Below are 15,708 nucleotides of genomic sequence, written 5' to 3' on the forward strand. Positions count from 1 at the left end.
ACAGCTACAGGAGAATAGAAAGGCCATGAAAAGTCAGTGCAATTCATACATGGAAAAGAGTTGTGAAAATAGATTTTCTCATGTTTTTCTGAGGAACATTGTTAAAGCATTTCCCTGAGCTTTTTCTCACTGTTGTACAACTCCAGAAGCTGCTATTAAACTTGATGCCATTAAACTGTTCTCACACGAGTTTGGACATTCTACATTGCTTGTTTATATGGCATCAACCACACAGCTTCTGAGATCACTAAAGGACATATGTGGACCTTTCAACATTGCTGGATGTCATCTATGTGCCAGTTGTGCCCTATAGTAGAGGCCTACCATGGTAGAAGAGAGAAGCAGATAAAGTACAGTGAGAAAGTAAATGGAAAAAAAAATTCTGTCACACTACAACCATTTTAAATAGCAGTAAAACATTGTCTGAAGAGTGCTTTAGGGAGCAGAATCCAACTGCTATTCCCATTGGGGGGGTCCTGTTACTGACTGCAATACGATCTACATCAAGCTTGTGACATCTGGATAGTCCCTCAAAAAACCAAAACTATAATGAATATGACTACATTTGTTTTTAATGTGTTTAAGTACTTGGAACATTCACTCAATATTCTGGAAAAAAAATATTTCAAAACACATATAAAGAGTTTCCCTTAACCTATGGCTGTATCACTGTAATCTAGACAATGTTTACCACATTCACAAAATTAGAAACTAAAACAAATCTTAAGGACAGAAAAGTGTAAACATGAAAGTTGTACAAGCCTTTTGCAATTTTATAGAAGCTAGAGATTCTGCTTCTGATGGAAAAGTTTCTCTGAGCAGGAAATCCTGCTTCTTCAAGTCTGCAATAAAAGTCTCATACTTTTCTCTTATTTCTTCAGAAGTATTATATACGAATTGTTTATTATTCTGTAAATAGAAAGAGCAAAGTTAGTCAAAGAAACTATATAGAGACTTAAAGAATCAATTTTATCAGATAGTGCTCTAACAGCTGACAATCCATACTTAACCTCTGGGTTGTGATTTAACAGCCTCCCAACAAGGCAGTGCTTTAATGAGGGTTCATGGGACACAAAGACCAAGCACACAGCTTCAAATACAAACCCCATAGTGACAAGATAGGTTCATCTAAATGTATGCTGGAGTAACTTGTTCTGTCAGTTGAACTACTCAAAATTCACCCCGATACAGCTCCTTTGACTTGAATCTAATGTTGTTACAATGACACAGACTGCAAGCGCTATACCAGAGTGCACACATAACTCGTATGCTGAGAAATGCATTTAAGCCGCTCTCAAGTCAAGCTTTGCTGGCTCTCAATACGATGGCCAGAATATCACTTGCTATAGCATTTCAGCATTTCAACATGTCATCATGGTGGGTGGCCTCCTATGATGGGGTTACAGCATCGGTGGATAAGGGAAGGGCAACTGACGTCATCTACCTGGACTTGTGCAAGGCATTTGACACTGTCTCGCATGACATCCTTGTCTCTAAATTGGAGAGACATGGATTTGATGGATGGACCACTCAGTGGATAAGGAATTGGCTGGATGGTCGCACTCAAAGAGTTGTGGTCAACAGCTCAATGTCCAAGTGGAGAACAGTGATGAGTGGAATTCCTCAGGGGTCAGTACTGGGACCGGCACTGTTCAACATCTTTGTCGGCGACATGGACAGTGGGATTGAGTGCACCCTCAGCATGTTTGCCCATGACACCAAGCTGCGTGGTGTGGTCGACACTCTGGAGGGAAGGGATGCCATCCAGAGGGACCTGGACAGGCTGGAGAGGTGGGCCCGTGCAAACCACATGAAGTTCAACAAGGCCAAGTGCAAGGTCCTGCATGTGGGTCGGCGCAATCCCAAGCACAACTACAGGCTGGGCAGGGAATGGATTGAGAGCAGCCCTGAGGAGAAGGACTTGGGGGTATTGATTGATGAGAAGCTCAACATGACCCGGCAGTGTGCGCTTGCAGTCCAGAAAGCCAACCGTGTCCTGGGCTGCATCAAAAGAGGCGTGACCAGCAGGTCGACGGAGGTGATCCTGCCCCTCTACTCTGCTCTCGTGAGACCCCACCTGGGGTACTGCGTCCAGCTCTGGGGGCCCCAGTACAGGAGAGACATGGAGCCGTTGGAGCGAGTCCAGAGGAGGACCACGAAGCTGATCAGAGGGCTGGAGCACCTCTCCTATGAGGACAGGCTGAGAGAGTTGGGATTGTTCAGCCTGGAGAAAAGAAGGCTCCAGGGAGATCTAATTGCAGCTTACCAGTACCTGAAGGGGGCCTACAGGAAAGATGGTGAGGGACTGTTTATGAGGGAGTGTAGTGACAGGACCAGGGGTAATGGGTTTAAGCTGAAGGAGGGTCGATTTAGATTAGATATTAGGAAGAAATTCTTTACTGTTAGAGTGGTGAGGCACTGGAACAGGTTGCCCAGCGAGGTTGTGGAGGCCCCATCCCTGGAAGTGTTTAAGACCAGGCTGGATGAGGCTTTGGGCAATGTGGTCTAGTGGAGGGTGTCCCTGCCCATGGCAGGGGGGTTGGAACTAGATGATCTTTAAGGTCCCTTCCAACCCAAACCATTCTATGATTCTATGATCACACAGTTTAGATACTGCCAGGAAAATATTTGGGAGTATATGAGGTAGGTGCATCCAAGACCATGCTGTGCACTGCCAAGTCCCAAACCAGTTCTTTTGAGCAAGTTGTAAGCAAACACACAGAGTAGAGGAGCCAACTACAAATCAAACTTTCAAGATAAAGCTTAAAAGAATGACATCCTATTATCTATACCTAAAGATTAGCCTGCAAATAAGAATGAAAAGCATCTGAAGCTCTCTGGAAAAGGTATGTTCAACGTGCATAAAGAAACAAACAGGCAATGACAATGAGTGGTTCATACCTTTGTTCCATTTGATGCACTGAAGTGAGCATATAGTCGAAATGGAAACTCATAATGCTTTTGGGAACACTGTAATTCAACAACTACAAACTCCTTGCTTTCCTTGGAGTTAATCTAAATGGAGAGATAAATAAAGCATCTCAACCCCCAATTTATTGCTTAAGTATGTTTCATTCACATGATACTGCACCAAGTACTTCCCCTTATTTTTTCACTTCATTTAAAATGACACGCTATGACTGGCTAAGAAGCAGAATTATTCATTATTTGTATCATAGTAACATGTAGAAGCTCCTCTCAGGGCTTCACTGTACAAACTGCTGTACATATCCATAATTTCTGTGTTTTGAAAGACTTTTAATAAAAACATTTAAAATTTAAATTAGATTTAACACGTAATAGCCATGATATATATCTTGTCAGAAGCAAACATATTCTATTGCAACACTTCGTTGAGAACACTACAGCGATAACAAAAAAGTTTTATTTGGGTAGAATTAGGCTGCACTAAAGACAAAAAGCATTAAAGTACTTTTCAGTACTTCTCTTTGCATTGCAGTACATGATAACATAGAAGAGATACTGTTGATGTGTATAAAACTGTAAACCCTTTAGTCACCTACTAATCCTCCTACATTTTCTCACAATAACAGAAAGACTTACTTTTTCAAGGACACTGTATTTTGCAACTTCAAAATCTTGGTGGAAAAAAAGAGTATCTTGATCATCTTTACTGTAAAATCTGGAATGGAATCAGAGTAATTAAAATCACATACGCCCAGTAAATACTGTACTGTAACAGGCTGCAACATCATACTAAAGAAAGAAGTATGTAAAGAGATACATCTATTTTTCAGCAGCAAAATAACAACAAAAAAAGTTTTGAGAAATGAAATCCCACCCAAACAAGCTGTTGCACTAACAGACCAGAATGTCTAGAGATAACCTGAAGATGAAAACTAGATTTCAATCTTCATTCCTTAGAAAAACTATGGAAGCAACACAATAAATCTGTTTTCATTGCCTGGTTACATGTTAATTTTTTAATAGCTTGGTCAGCTACCTGTGCTGTCTGAGGCCAATTCCTCCCTTATTCCTGATCTTCACATTCGGATATATGCATGTAGTTATATGCTTCAGCATCAGGACTCTTAGACCAAGTCTAACTTCTAGTACATTCTCACAGAGTAACTAAATACCTACCCTATGACTGAACAGCAGTCTCTAAATGTGAAAGCTGCATTTTGTTAATAGATTTAAGAGTGTTGGAGCTGGTTCGGTTCTTTTAACTCAGTAATTAGAAACAGTTATAGCAATACTGTTTCCTTATAAACAAAAAGCAGTCTCAGTTATCTTGATTTTCAGCTCTCCCAAGAATTTTCATAAAAGAAATTAATGCTCAGCACTTGTAAACACAATGAATCAGACTGCATTGCACAAACCCATGTGAACCAACAAGAGAAAAAAAACTGTGATGATAAACAGGGCTCCAATCAGAAAATCATAAAGCTTAAGCCATACTAATGCCTGCTGAGATAGTAGAAGCTTTGCATGTATTAGGGAGCCACATTATGAAGATAATGAGAGCCATCTACAGAAGTCACTGAAACAGATTAGGAAGTGTTGCTTTTTGTTTTGGGTGTTTTTTTTTTTTTCAATTTACAGAAGTATCAATATAGATGTATCAAAATATATCTTTTATTTTACCCAAGAGTCCCCACTTTGGACTCAGTTCTGCTCTTATTATCTTCAGTAACAGCAAGGTTGGAATCATTTTCATTTTTCTTTGTGGCATTTTTGTTTTCAGAAGATGACAGGTCTTCCACATCTGCAACCAAAACATTTATTTACTTGGTATAATATCTGGTTTCTCTAATTTAACTTACAAATAGTTAATAAAAACAATACTACTACTTAATATTCATAAATATTTTACACATTGAAACAAGTTAACAGCTTCTAAGGTCACATTTTATTCAGCCATATAACTGTCAGGAGATGGAGACAAATATTGAAGGGCAATTGCCCCAACTGCCTGACGGCTAGAATTAGTACTGCCCCAGGCTATGCCAGTGCCTACTCCCTGCAGGCACTTCGGCAACCTGACTTCTGTGACAGGAAGGGGAAAAAGAATTAGGGCATGGAGCTGAGAGCTACACTGTGCGACTTGACCACAAAGCCTGAGAACTGTTCCTCCGTGGCTCACGATGGTTTTGGGCATTTTTGGTTGGTTGGTTGTGGTGTGGTTTAACCTGGCAGGACACAGCCGTTCGCTCACTCCCCCGCACAGTGGGATGGAGGAGAGAATCAGGAAAAAAAAGATAAAACTCATGGGTTGAGATGAAGACAGTTTAATATGACAGAAAAGGAAGATGATAATGATGATGATAATAATAAATAGAATATACAAAACTAGTGATGCACAGCACAATTGCTCACCACTGTCAGACCATTGATGCCCAGCTAGTTTCTGTGCTGTGGTTCAAACCCCTGGCCAGCTTCCCCCAAATTATATATTGAGCATGACATCATATGGTATGGAATATCCCTTTGGCCAGTTTGGGTCAGCTGTCCTGCCCACGTCCCCTCCCAGCTTCTTGTGCACTCCCAGTCTACTCGCTGGGGCAGTGAGAGAAGCTGAAAAGTCCTTGACCTAGTGTAAACATTGCCTAGCAACGACCAGTTGTGTTATCAATGTTATTCTCATCCTAAATCCAAAACACAGCACTATACCTGCTACTAGGAAGAAAACTAACTCAATCCCTGCCAAAACCACGACAGGCTGGTTTGCCTCTTTTTTTTTTTTTTTTTTTTTTTAGTTCTATAAATATAGTATATGAATGCAGTTTTACTTTTAGCTTAAAACTATTTAGGATTGCTACTGACTGGATCTACCCAGCTTCAGTCATGCATGCCCGTGGCATCGGCTGTGCAAAACCAGATTTGTCTAAAAGACTCAATGACACAGCAAACATAAATGCATTGGTCCTGATTCTTATTCTTATACATAGTTCTGAAAATTGCACTGATTCATGACATAGAATCAGTTCATAAAATAAAATGTATTATGTAAAAAGTAACTACTTTTAAAAATACTTAAAGGAGAGACTGGCACCCAGCAAAATCTAAGAGATGCAAAAGTAAAAAAATTAAAAAGCATAGTTACTAGGAAAAAAGAAGAGAATTAAAACACTAATAACTTTCAGGATGATAATTTTTTTTGCTGACTGTACACATTAAATAGAATTATCTTTCTCTTTTTCATGTTCTTTGGCTTGTCTCACAGCATTAAATTGAACATTTGTCTTTTTTCCTTCTACAAAGTTATAGTCTTTTGCATCTGAACCATGTTACGTATCGGAATGCTTGAAGTTCATCTATTTTAATTATGTTGTGCAATTATTTCTAGCCCATGTTAACCTGTTCTCTAGCTATCCTATTTTCTCATAATTTTGACTTCAAAACATAACACTTCCTCATACAAAGGCATTGAAAACCCACTGTATTCTGTTGAAATTAAGTAAAACTTCCAGGTTACTGTAATTTTTTTTCCAGTGGAGTCAAATAAAGACAGTCATTGAAGTAGGTTTTGTTATTTTTAATATTTTATCCCCCTTTCCAACTTGAAGTCTTATTTGAAGTTTCATTAAAAGAAAAAAAAAAATCAATGGAAAGACTCCACAGAATGGAACTAATATTTCTTTCTGAAAAATTCTAATTTTTTAATTAACTTTATTGCCAGTCTCCATGGTTGCTGATTTCTTAAAAGCTGATTCTAAATATTGATCTTCAAAAACATTCTTTCCCAAAGTAACTGGTAGATGAATAAACTATGTCAAATATACCTACCCTGGCTGGCTGGCCTTTGGTCAGAAGTGTCGTCTTGTGATATATTAACCTTATATGCATCAATCTGTAAAAGCTTCCCCTTTTCAACTGATTTCCAAATGAAATCTGCACATATAACAGGGAGCTGATACTTCTGAATATTTTTTAGATCACGACAGCTGAGGACATCAGCAGTATCCACAAGAACATGTGTACTCTGAAAGACAAGTTACAATTACAGTTGCTATGCACACATAACTACAATATTAATCCAAATACTGTTTATTTGCAATTCATACTGGTACAATCCTAGAGTCAAAAGGAAACATTTAAAAACAGACAACCTTTTTGGACCGTATTTTAACTGAAACATCTAATTTAGAAACATGGTACCTCTGCACTTTGTCCACAGACAACAGAGAGAGCAGAATTCTCTCAGGTGACAGTTCAGCTCAACTAAAATACAGATATCTTCAGATTATGTCCACTTTTCCACAGTCACTACAAAGATATGAAGGTGATCCGGTGCCTAATGTTCTGTAGAGCTTCTAGCAGCACATAGGAGGTCCAATAATGGGACAAGTTCTGTTGTGGCCAACATGGTACAAACCCAAAGCTATCTGGGGTAAAAGCATTAAAAAAAGAAAAAAAAAAGCAGCTAGGCAGAATGCTGAATAATCATAATATGCTTTGGTAGCCTTATAAAGAATCACACATTGTTTTACTGCAATCATATATATGCTGAACATATATGTCTAGTTAGGACAAAATAAAAACATTTGTCAAATTTGAACAGAAGTCAAATCAAATAAAATGGTCGTAAGAGGCAGCGGATTTTGCACCTCTAACAGTTAACATTAAGCATGCAAGAACTGATGGACACAGATAAACGAAAGGTTATTACATTAGAATGAAATTAGATCTACTTTACTCAGAAACAAGATGATAAATGCATGGTCTTTTATTTGTCACATATGGTAAAAGTGGAGCTTTAAAAAACAAGAGTGTTTCCCTGATCTAGCAGCACTGAGCCCTTATCTGTTCTGGGGTTCCCGTCTGGAGATAGATGAGACGCTTTCCAATCATAACATAGCTTCTGAAGCTTGGGTAAGATTTACCCTGAACAGGTTGGCCACTTGTTAGCTGTTCTCAGCATCCTGGAGCTCACAAAATTTAGGTACTGAAATATCTCTCTTCCCACTGTATTTAAAAAGATTATTCAAAATACAGATTTCAATTAATACATATTTGTACTGCATTAACTCTTAGTTCATTTGCTGTTTTCAATAATTAAATTCTTTTAGCAAAGCTTTTTTTAAAGCTTGTTGTTTTTAATTAGGCAATTTCCTTGACTTTTTTCCCCAAATCCTATCTGGAGATCAGCAGTTCGTGTGTCAACACATCTTGGAAGATCCTGAATTTACAGCACAAAGATATCTGTCACGTCTTTGGAATACTCTAGCTAGACTTTGATATGTTATTCTTCACTTTCTCTCCTAAACAGATGTGCATTGTCAGAGTCACCAGGAAACTGCTGGGCTCTGCATAAGATGATAACATACCTACAATATTCCTTTTCTTCACACACTCCTTTCCTTTTCCTTCAATGTCAACACCTTACTTATGCAGAATTTAAACCGCAGACTCTTGTGAACCACTTACACAATTTTTGATGTTTGTAAAATGACAGCCAACTATGGGAGCTATATATAGCAGTGGGATTTAAAGTAACTCACTCAATGTTATATTAGGAAATATTACACAAGAGAGGGAGAAATTAACTCACTTAAACATACTCTTCTCCAAATTAAAAAAACTGTATATAGAGAATAAAAAAAAATTGAAATCATAATACAATGCATTACCCTTTCCCTAAGGTCAATTAGAAGTAAGCACTCTAATATGACAACATTCATGACCTTGCTGTAATTGCTAGCTATGGGAAGGAGGAAGTAAACGTCACTTTCTAGTGGCAGAAGTAACAAGGTATTATGCCTCCACTATTAAGCTAGATAATGTTAGGTAATTCCCTGTCACTGGCACGTGAATACTTATATTGTTAAGGCATTAGCATGTCCCACGGCACACTTCAAGCTGCTGCCAACTCACATCCTCCCAGTTTCCAGGCGTGGTTTGGGAGACAGAATATCACCATGACTGTTCCTGTTAGGCAGTTTGTATGTGAACACTCAGTCCTGAAGACCAAGAGGGTTCAGCAGTATAGGTGTGGGCCAAGCCATGCCAGCTGGCCACGGTCCCTGCAAGCATTCCTAGGCATGTAATGTACCAGTATAGATGCAGCCCACTGATTTCACTGCTGTGCACATCATGCAAACAGGCTCCTTGATTTATCCATACTGCGTGTTCAACATATATTACAAACAACAAGCTGTATTTAAATAAAAAACCTGCAATATCACAGACTTCTAACTCTACAACCATCTTTTCCTCACTCTGTAATCAAAAGTTTGTGTTAACAATAACATAACCAAAACCCAATTCAGTGATGCATCTCATTCAGAATTTCTCTCATCCTCTCTGACAATGAGAGAAGAAAATCAGGATGGCAAATTTATCCAGGAAAAAAACCTCCCTGGTTCTTTTGTGGAGGGAGAATATTGCTCTTAATTTTTTATGTGACATTTCAGTACTACAGAACCAAATGCATTAAAAATGTAAACTGAATATTATCTTTAAATATTGAACAGAGATATAATCTCTACAGTTCTTATTTCTCTACATGAGGGAAGATTAACACTCTACATACAACATTTGCATCTCTTGGTATTCTCCTACTTGTTGTGGTTTAACCCCAGCCAGTAACTAAACACCAAGCAGCCACTTGCTCACTGCTCTCCCCACCCAAGGGGATGAAAAGGAGAATGGAAAAAAACCCTCGTGGGTTGAGATAAAGAGAGTGTAATAGGATAACAAAGGAAGATGATAATAATAACAACAACAATAACAAAGTGATGCACAAATGCAATCGCTCACCACATGCCGAAGTAAAAAACCTAACCCACCCAATGCCAAGTCTGCAATCCCACCTCCTGGCTAGCTTCCCCAGTTATATAAGGAGCATGACGCGATATGGCAGGGAATACCCCTATGGCCAGCCAGGGTCAGCTGTCCTGGCTGTGCTCTCCCAGCTTCTTGTGCACCTGGCAGGGTGTGAGAAGCTGAAAAGTCCTTGACTTAGTGTAGACACAACAACTACCTAGCAACAACTAAAAAAAATTAGGGTGTTATCAACATTATTCTCATACTAAATCCAAAACACAGCACTATACCAGCTACTAAAAAGAAAATTAACTCTAACTCAGCCAAAACCAGGACACTACTGAGATCTCAGAAATAAATCTGGAACTTACCTTCTGATTAAGCACAAAATTAACTACTCCACCGTTTTCTTTTATGGATGCTTTCAATCTACTCTTCTCCTGAATGGGTAAGTATTTTACTTTAATAAAGAACACACAGTTTGCAAAGATTGCCATTGCCCTCCTGTTAAAAGAGAAAAGTTTTTTGTTTTTTTTTTGGCTGAGAAAACTTTCATTCCCACTATCCACTTAAGTAGTCTCTCACCAAATATATTCTTTGCAACTCTAGGAAGTTCTAAAGCAAATCCCATTTTATTAGCATGGTAATCAAATCCACCCGGAACATCTCTTAATCAGTGTTGTTTTTTTTTTTTAAATTCTGTGGAAAATTTAGCATGACCTATGTTTTCAGTAAAGTCATGGCTTGAACTAAGAGCCAAACTCTTGTCTTGTTCTCTTGCTGCTAATACCCACTTTTAGTAATGTGGAATTATCTTAATTTAGACTGGAACAAGCTCTTTCAGCTCCCCTTTCACATTGTACCATTACAAAATAACTCTTTTTCAAGAATGTAAACTGCTTTTCATGTTTTCACTTACTGATTTATAATCTGTAAAAATATATATATGTATAAAAATATCCCACAGCATTTAAAAAGAACTTCGGAAAACTGATCCAGATTAAACCCAACACAGCAACCTCTCTGCCTGCCCCCCCCCCCCCAAAACCAAGAGGCTAGTTTTAATCCAGATCTGTTTTCTGATTGAATTCACCCTCTGGCCTATGGCAAAGATTTACAAAAAGGAGTAGTATAGCAGTGCAAGTGATGGAGAGGTAGGGGAGAGATGCACTAATGCAATTGCTTAGTAGGGGGACTGCTTGTCTTCTCAGTGTCAACTTAAATTGTCTGTGAAAAAATGAATGAAAATCAGCTGTGTGTCATTTGTGACAAACTACGCTAAGATATGAGAAGTTGGGAAAGTTTTATTTAAACAGGAGTAGAATTTATGACAAGATATAAAGGCAGCATCTGGTTTAAGTGATTAACATGTATCATCAACGTGTATTTGTTTTCCTGGATGCCTATAAGCATGAAGTTATTTTAAAAACTGATGAGAACGATAATTATAGTGTAAATGAGAACACTATACAGAGCACTGAGCTCTTTATATTGCATATGAGCTCCTCGGCACGTCATGGGCTTTCTAGGGTTTCAGAGCCCTTCAGTGGTAAATGAATGTTCAGTGCAAGCTAGAGGGCCTTATGGCTGTGTGGGTTCAGACAGAAGCCAAAACCAATGCCCCCACACAGCTTATTTGAAGCACAGTGCTCAATTTGGGTTTCTCTGAAAGGCATTCAGAGGGTACACCTCAAAATCACTTTGAGAACTTAATCAACATAAGGTAGTTCTTGACAACCAAATGATTTGGCTTAAAATTGCATCGCTGCTCCAAGCCAAACTGCTAATGCAGACAACACTGCTAAAGCTACAGGAACTAGCATGAAGAGAACATATGCTTGTAAAACAAAATATTCGGGCCATTAATTCTTTTTACCAATGATTCTTTGTATCCCAGTACACCATGTCCATATCTCATCCAGAGGGTTAGTATCAGTGCCACTGGTAAAGACTTTGGTCTTACTCTGCTTGTATTTCCGGAAAAGCTGCTTGATGATGTTAATTTTCCACAGTGACTTAAGGCCAAATAATTTTATTTGTGAGGTAACTGGACAAAACTGACAATCTAGAATATTTGACCTCTCCAAATTCATCCTGGACTCACAGGACGAGGCAAACCAAGTAAGAAATTGCTTGGAAAGTAAAGATAACGTGAAAGGAAAACAGTTCTTGTGTTAGCTAAAAATGTCTGATATGAAGTGCCCTCTCTCTTGGGGAGAACATTCAGAGCAAAAATGACCTTTCTCAAACTGAATGAGAGCTCCCACAGAGACTGCAAATTCTGATTAAGCTTCTATCCTCCCACTTCTATAAATAAAGGCTACAAAAAGGAAAGCAGATGCTGTTTGAACTACTTGTGTTCATTTAGCAATTCATATTTTTCTGCAATATGTATGTGCAAATGAGGAAACATTTATTACAACAGTTTCTTTACTACTTTCGTAGGACTAAAGAATTTAATTACCTAATAGTCAATAGGTGGAGAGAGAATCAAACGAGACAATAACAATGCAGAGGAAATGTTTAAATGACCCGGACAACAACACTTCACAATCTAATATAAAATTATTGTTTGATTAATTTATCAAGGACCCAAATCTACAGCAGATGATTGGGAAGGTTTCAGATAAAAAAACTAAACAAAAACACATTAGCCTGAGGTAATTTTAGGGTGAGATTTAAAGTATGTTACCTGTAGTACATTTAAAGAATGAGTTTATTTTCTTTCTCTATGGCCTATTTGATTTTCAATATATGCGAGTAAAGTTTTTCTTCAGTGCAGCAAAAAAAAGAATCAGATGGCCAGCTACTGTGGAATAATTTAAATTATTAGCTAAAAATAAGAAGTAGATAGTCAAGGAGAGAGCAACATAATTCTTTTGAATTTGGGGTTTCATGAAAACCTGGAAAATCAACACTATCAGACACAATTTTATACATGTCTGTGTAATTTTATCTCAGAAAGGTAATCTATAGGAAAATACAAATCATGTATTGCACTATACACCTGACAGAACTGGCAACTCTGTAATGGTAATATGTACATGTAGGTCAGGCAGACAGCAGATCAAAGGGCACATCACATCATTATATACCTATATTTTGTGGCTCGTTTTTGTTTTTTATGGCATTAGCAGTGCTTTTGGCATAAAAGTGCTCTCTGCTCACACAAAAGAACAACTCTCCATATTTTAACTATCTGAAATGATAAAAATCTTCTATGATGCAGCCTTGTTATAACTTGGCTCTGTGAGAAACTGTACTTTTAAGCAGCTCTACTTTGTAGTACAAAGGCTTATTTTTAAGCTGGTTTTATCAACTTTATTTTTAATCACAAACAAGATAGATTAATTTGAGGCACATATAAGGGCAAGCGTGCCACTGCCAAAGGCTTCTTTAATAACCATAGCATAGATCTGGGCACTGCCTCCCTCTTCACCAGAGCTCTATGTGCACTAGTTTTCTCAATATATTCTCTAAAGCAGCTTCTGGATACTGCTAAAGTATCACCAGAAATTGTCTCTTCAGGAAATAATGAACTCCGTTTGCACAGCCAAAACAAAAAGTTTATTAGAAGGCAATGAAATATATACCACCAATTGCAAGCATCAGGCCTGCCTATACATGCATATCTTATCCAGAAAACACCAGAAGCAACTGAAATTAGTAGCTACATGTGCTGCAAAACTCCACAAAAGTATTTTATATTACATTTGCCGCTAAGAACTGAGAAAAAAAATTCTTGCAAGAACTGATCTGTAAGTAAACCATAGGTCAGCCAGTAAGCAGAAAGGAATGCATACACTTGAGGGATTCATTTCCTCCAAGTCAGTTTGCAAAGACACCCTCCCTTCTCTGTTCCCAGCACGAGAGGTATTATATGACCCTGATCCCACTTCTCTCTTTAGATTTTGAGGGAGCCAAATCGTTTACACTCACCTGCTCAGGCAGCTGCCCTCCTTGAAGGATCTTTCTGCTTCCACAACAGCGTGAGGTACAACTGGAGAGCCTGGGCGTTGTGAGCAGGAAGGGCTACAACACACTCATACCTCTCTGTAAAATACCCAAAGGGACAGCAACCCAGTCAAATAAATGAACCAAGCAAAGTGCAGTCTACTGCCCAATAAGGAGCAGTAACCCTTGCTGCACTTGGAAGGAGGAGGAAATTGTCACTGTTAAAGCACAAGTGAACTTTGGAATACCTGACAGAGAGCAGGAAATTGAGTTAAAACCTGTTCAAAGTCCGTCCCCAGCAATTCTTCTCTCCCTTGAGTGAAGAAGATTCTATTCTCTTTCATTGTTGAGGAATGCTACCACTGAATAGTAGCCTCTCCTCCCCTATTTTCCTAGAGAACCAAGGAATTTTAGCAGTGTTTGGCTTTACTCTTTTTGAATGGCAGAATTTCCAAAATTCAAAATCAGAATAGAAAACTATTGTATTTAGTCTGTGTATTGAGAATTAATTAGCTGCTGATAAATACTTTTATAACTGGAATACTTTGTTGTTGCAGCACCAGACATGGAAGTTATGCAAAGCGGAACTGCTGACAACTATCACTGGTTTAATTCTTACAATTTTAATTTATGTTGGTGAAGATCCATAAGGCCCCAGTAGCCTCAAAGGATTTCACACAAGCTTGTGTTCATGATCAAACCACAAATTCAACACCATTGTTAGCAATGACATATTTTTAGTGAAGAGAGGGAGCCAAAAATATTTTTTTATTGTTCAACAATAGACCACAAATAATCTGTAGCCCTGTAAGGCCTTCAGTGTGCAGGTAAACTGAAAACAAACCTCTACAGTATGTTCCTACTAAAAACGTCAAAAAGACAGAATGTGATGCTGTGCTTTAAAAAAAGCACAAGTACAAATCCTTTTATTTTCTAGCACAGTAGCTTATCAGCGTTAATACAGAATCCAGTCTGAGGACAATTATGTAGCCAACATATACGTAGACAATGTATTCATAACTGGCAAAACCAAAGCGCGGGCAAGATGATGGAAAGTTTAGCAGAAAGAGCCCTGTGAACTACAGATAACAGCAGAAATTAAAACTGGTAGTAGGCAACTGAAAGGGATGCCCTGGGTTTATACAGCCTAAAGCTCCGTTCTGTACCTGCCCACGCAGCCTGCGACGTACCACAAGTTTTTGGAGTGGGGTGCTCTGCCACTTACTGGAGTTTAGAGGAAAACACTAATTTCGCTCAGTAAGACAGAGCATGCCTAATGCACAAAACGTCAGAAAGCCAGGGGATGCTTTCTGCCCATGTATCTTCCTGTTCCTCCCTTACTGCAGCTACTTAGAAATTAAAAGGGTATAAGCAGCCGCAATACCAGCGCACTAGAAGTCCAAAGCCTCACCCCCGCAGACAACGCCACACCGCGAAAGGCTTGCGGACAGCTCGCTAGACAAGGATCTTCCCACACACCATGCCGGGACAGCCGCTGAAGAGCGCTGCGCGGGTACGGCCTTCCGCCTCTTGAGGAGAGGCGCTGCCCGAAGAGAAACTCCGTCTCCCAAAAGGGCCACCAGCGGCAACGCGGAGAGGACCCGGGAGCCGCCTCCACCTGCGGGGCGTCCTCAAGAGCGAGGGGCAGGCCCGGGTACCTGAAAGGATCCCCACCGCCTCTTCCCGCCCCGACAGCCCCGAGCAGGAACCGCGGAAGCAGCGGCTGCGGGCGCACTACTTCACTGTTGATGCCCGTCAACGGCCTTTTCGCCACCGAGGCTCTTGGGAGCTGTAGTTCGAGCGCCGAAACAACGCCTCCCAGCTGGGCGGGGAAGGCGGTGGGTTAGAACTACAGCTCCCAGCATGCTCGGCGCCGGGGCGGTGCCCAGCCTGTGGCGCCGGGAGGCTGTGCGATGGCGGCAGGTTTGTAATAGAAGGCGAGGGGTGGTGGGCAGAGTGGAGTGTTGCTGCGGAAGCGGTCTGAGGAGCGGTGTAGGTGCTGCTTTCTCGGTATCTGTGAGGGCC

General features: G+C 39.6%; 1 protein-coding gene across 2 annotated transcripts in view; it reads right to left on the minus strand.

The window, feature by feature from the left end:
- The window catches only part of PARP4 (poly(ADP-ribose) polymerase family member 4), a 54,810-nt gene extending 39,385 nt beyond the window's left edge, over positions 1–15,425 (minus strand). The window contains exons 1-8 of one of the 2 annotated variants that reach the window (XM_054824944.1): positions 15,163–15,425; positions 13,669–13,782; positions 10,101–10,233; positions 6,751–6,946; positions 4,609–4,729; positions 3,565–3,643; positions 2,902–3,015; positions 763–909 (exon numbers count right to left, since the gene is read on the minus strand). In XM_054824944.1, coding sequence (XP_054680919.1) covers positions 763–909; positions 2,902–3,015; positions 3,565–3,643; positions 4,609–4,729; positions 6,751–6,946; positions 10,101–10,226 — 783 coding nt within the window. In that variant the 5' untranslated portion in view covers positions 10,227–10,233; positions 13,669–13,782; positions 15,163–15,425. Of the gene's footprint in view, positions 1–762; positions 910–2,901; positions 3,016–3,564; positions 3,644–4,608; positions 4,730–6,750; positions 6,947–10,100; positions 10,234–13,668; positions 13,783–15,094 lie in introns of both variants that reach the window. The other variant, XM_054824938.1, reaches the window with a different exon arrangement.
- Between the last annotated feature and the right edge of the window lie 283 nt (positions 15,426–15,708).

This window comes from Grus americana, chromosome 1, assembly GCF_028858705.1.
Source record: "Grus americana isolate bGruAme1 chromosome 1, bGruAme1.mat, whole genome shotgun sequence".
Classification (NCBI taxonomy): domain Eukaryota; kingdom Metazoa; phylum Chordata; class Aves; order Gruiformes; family Gruidae; genus Grus; species Grus americana.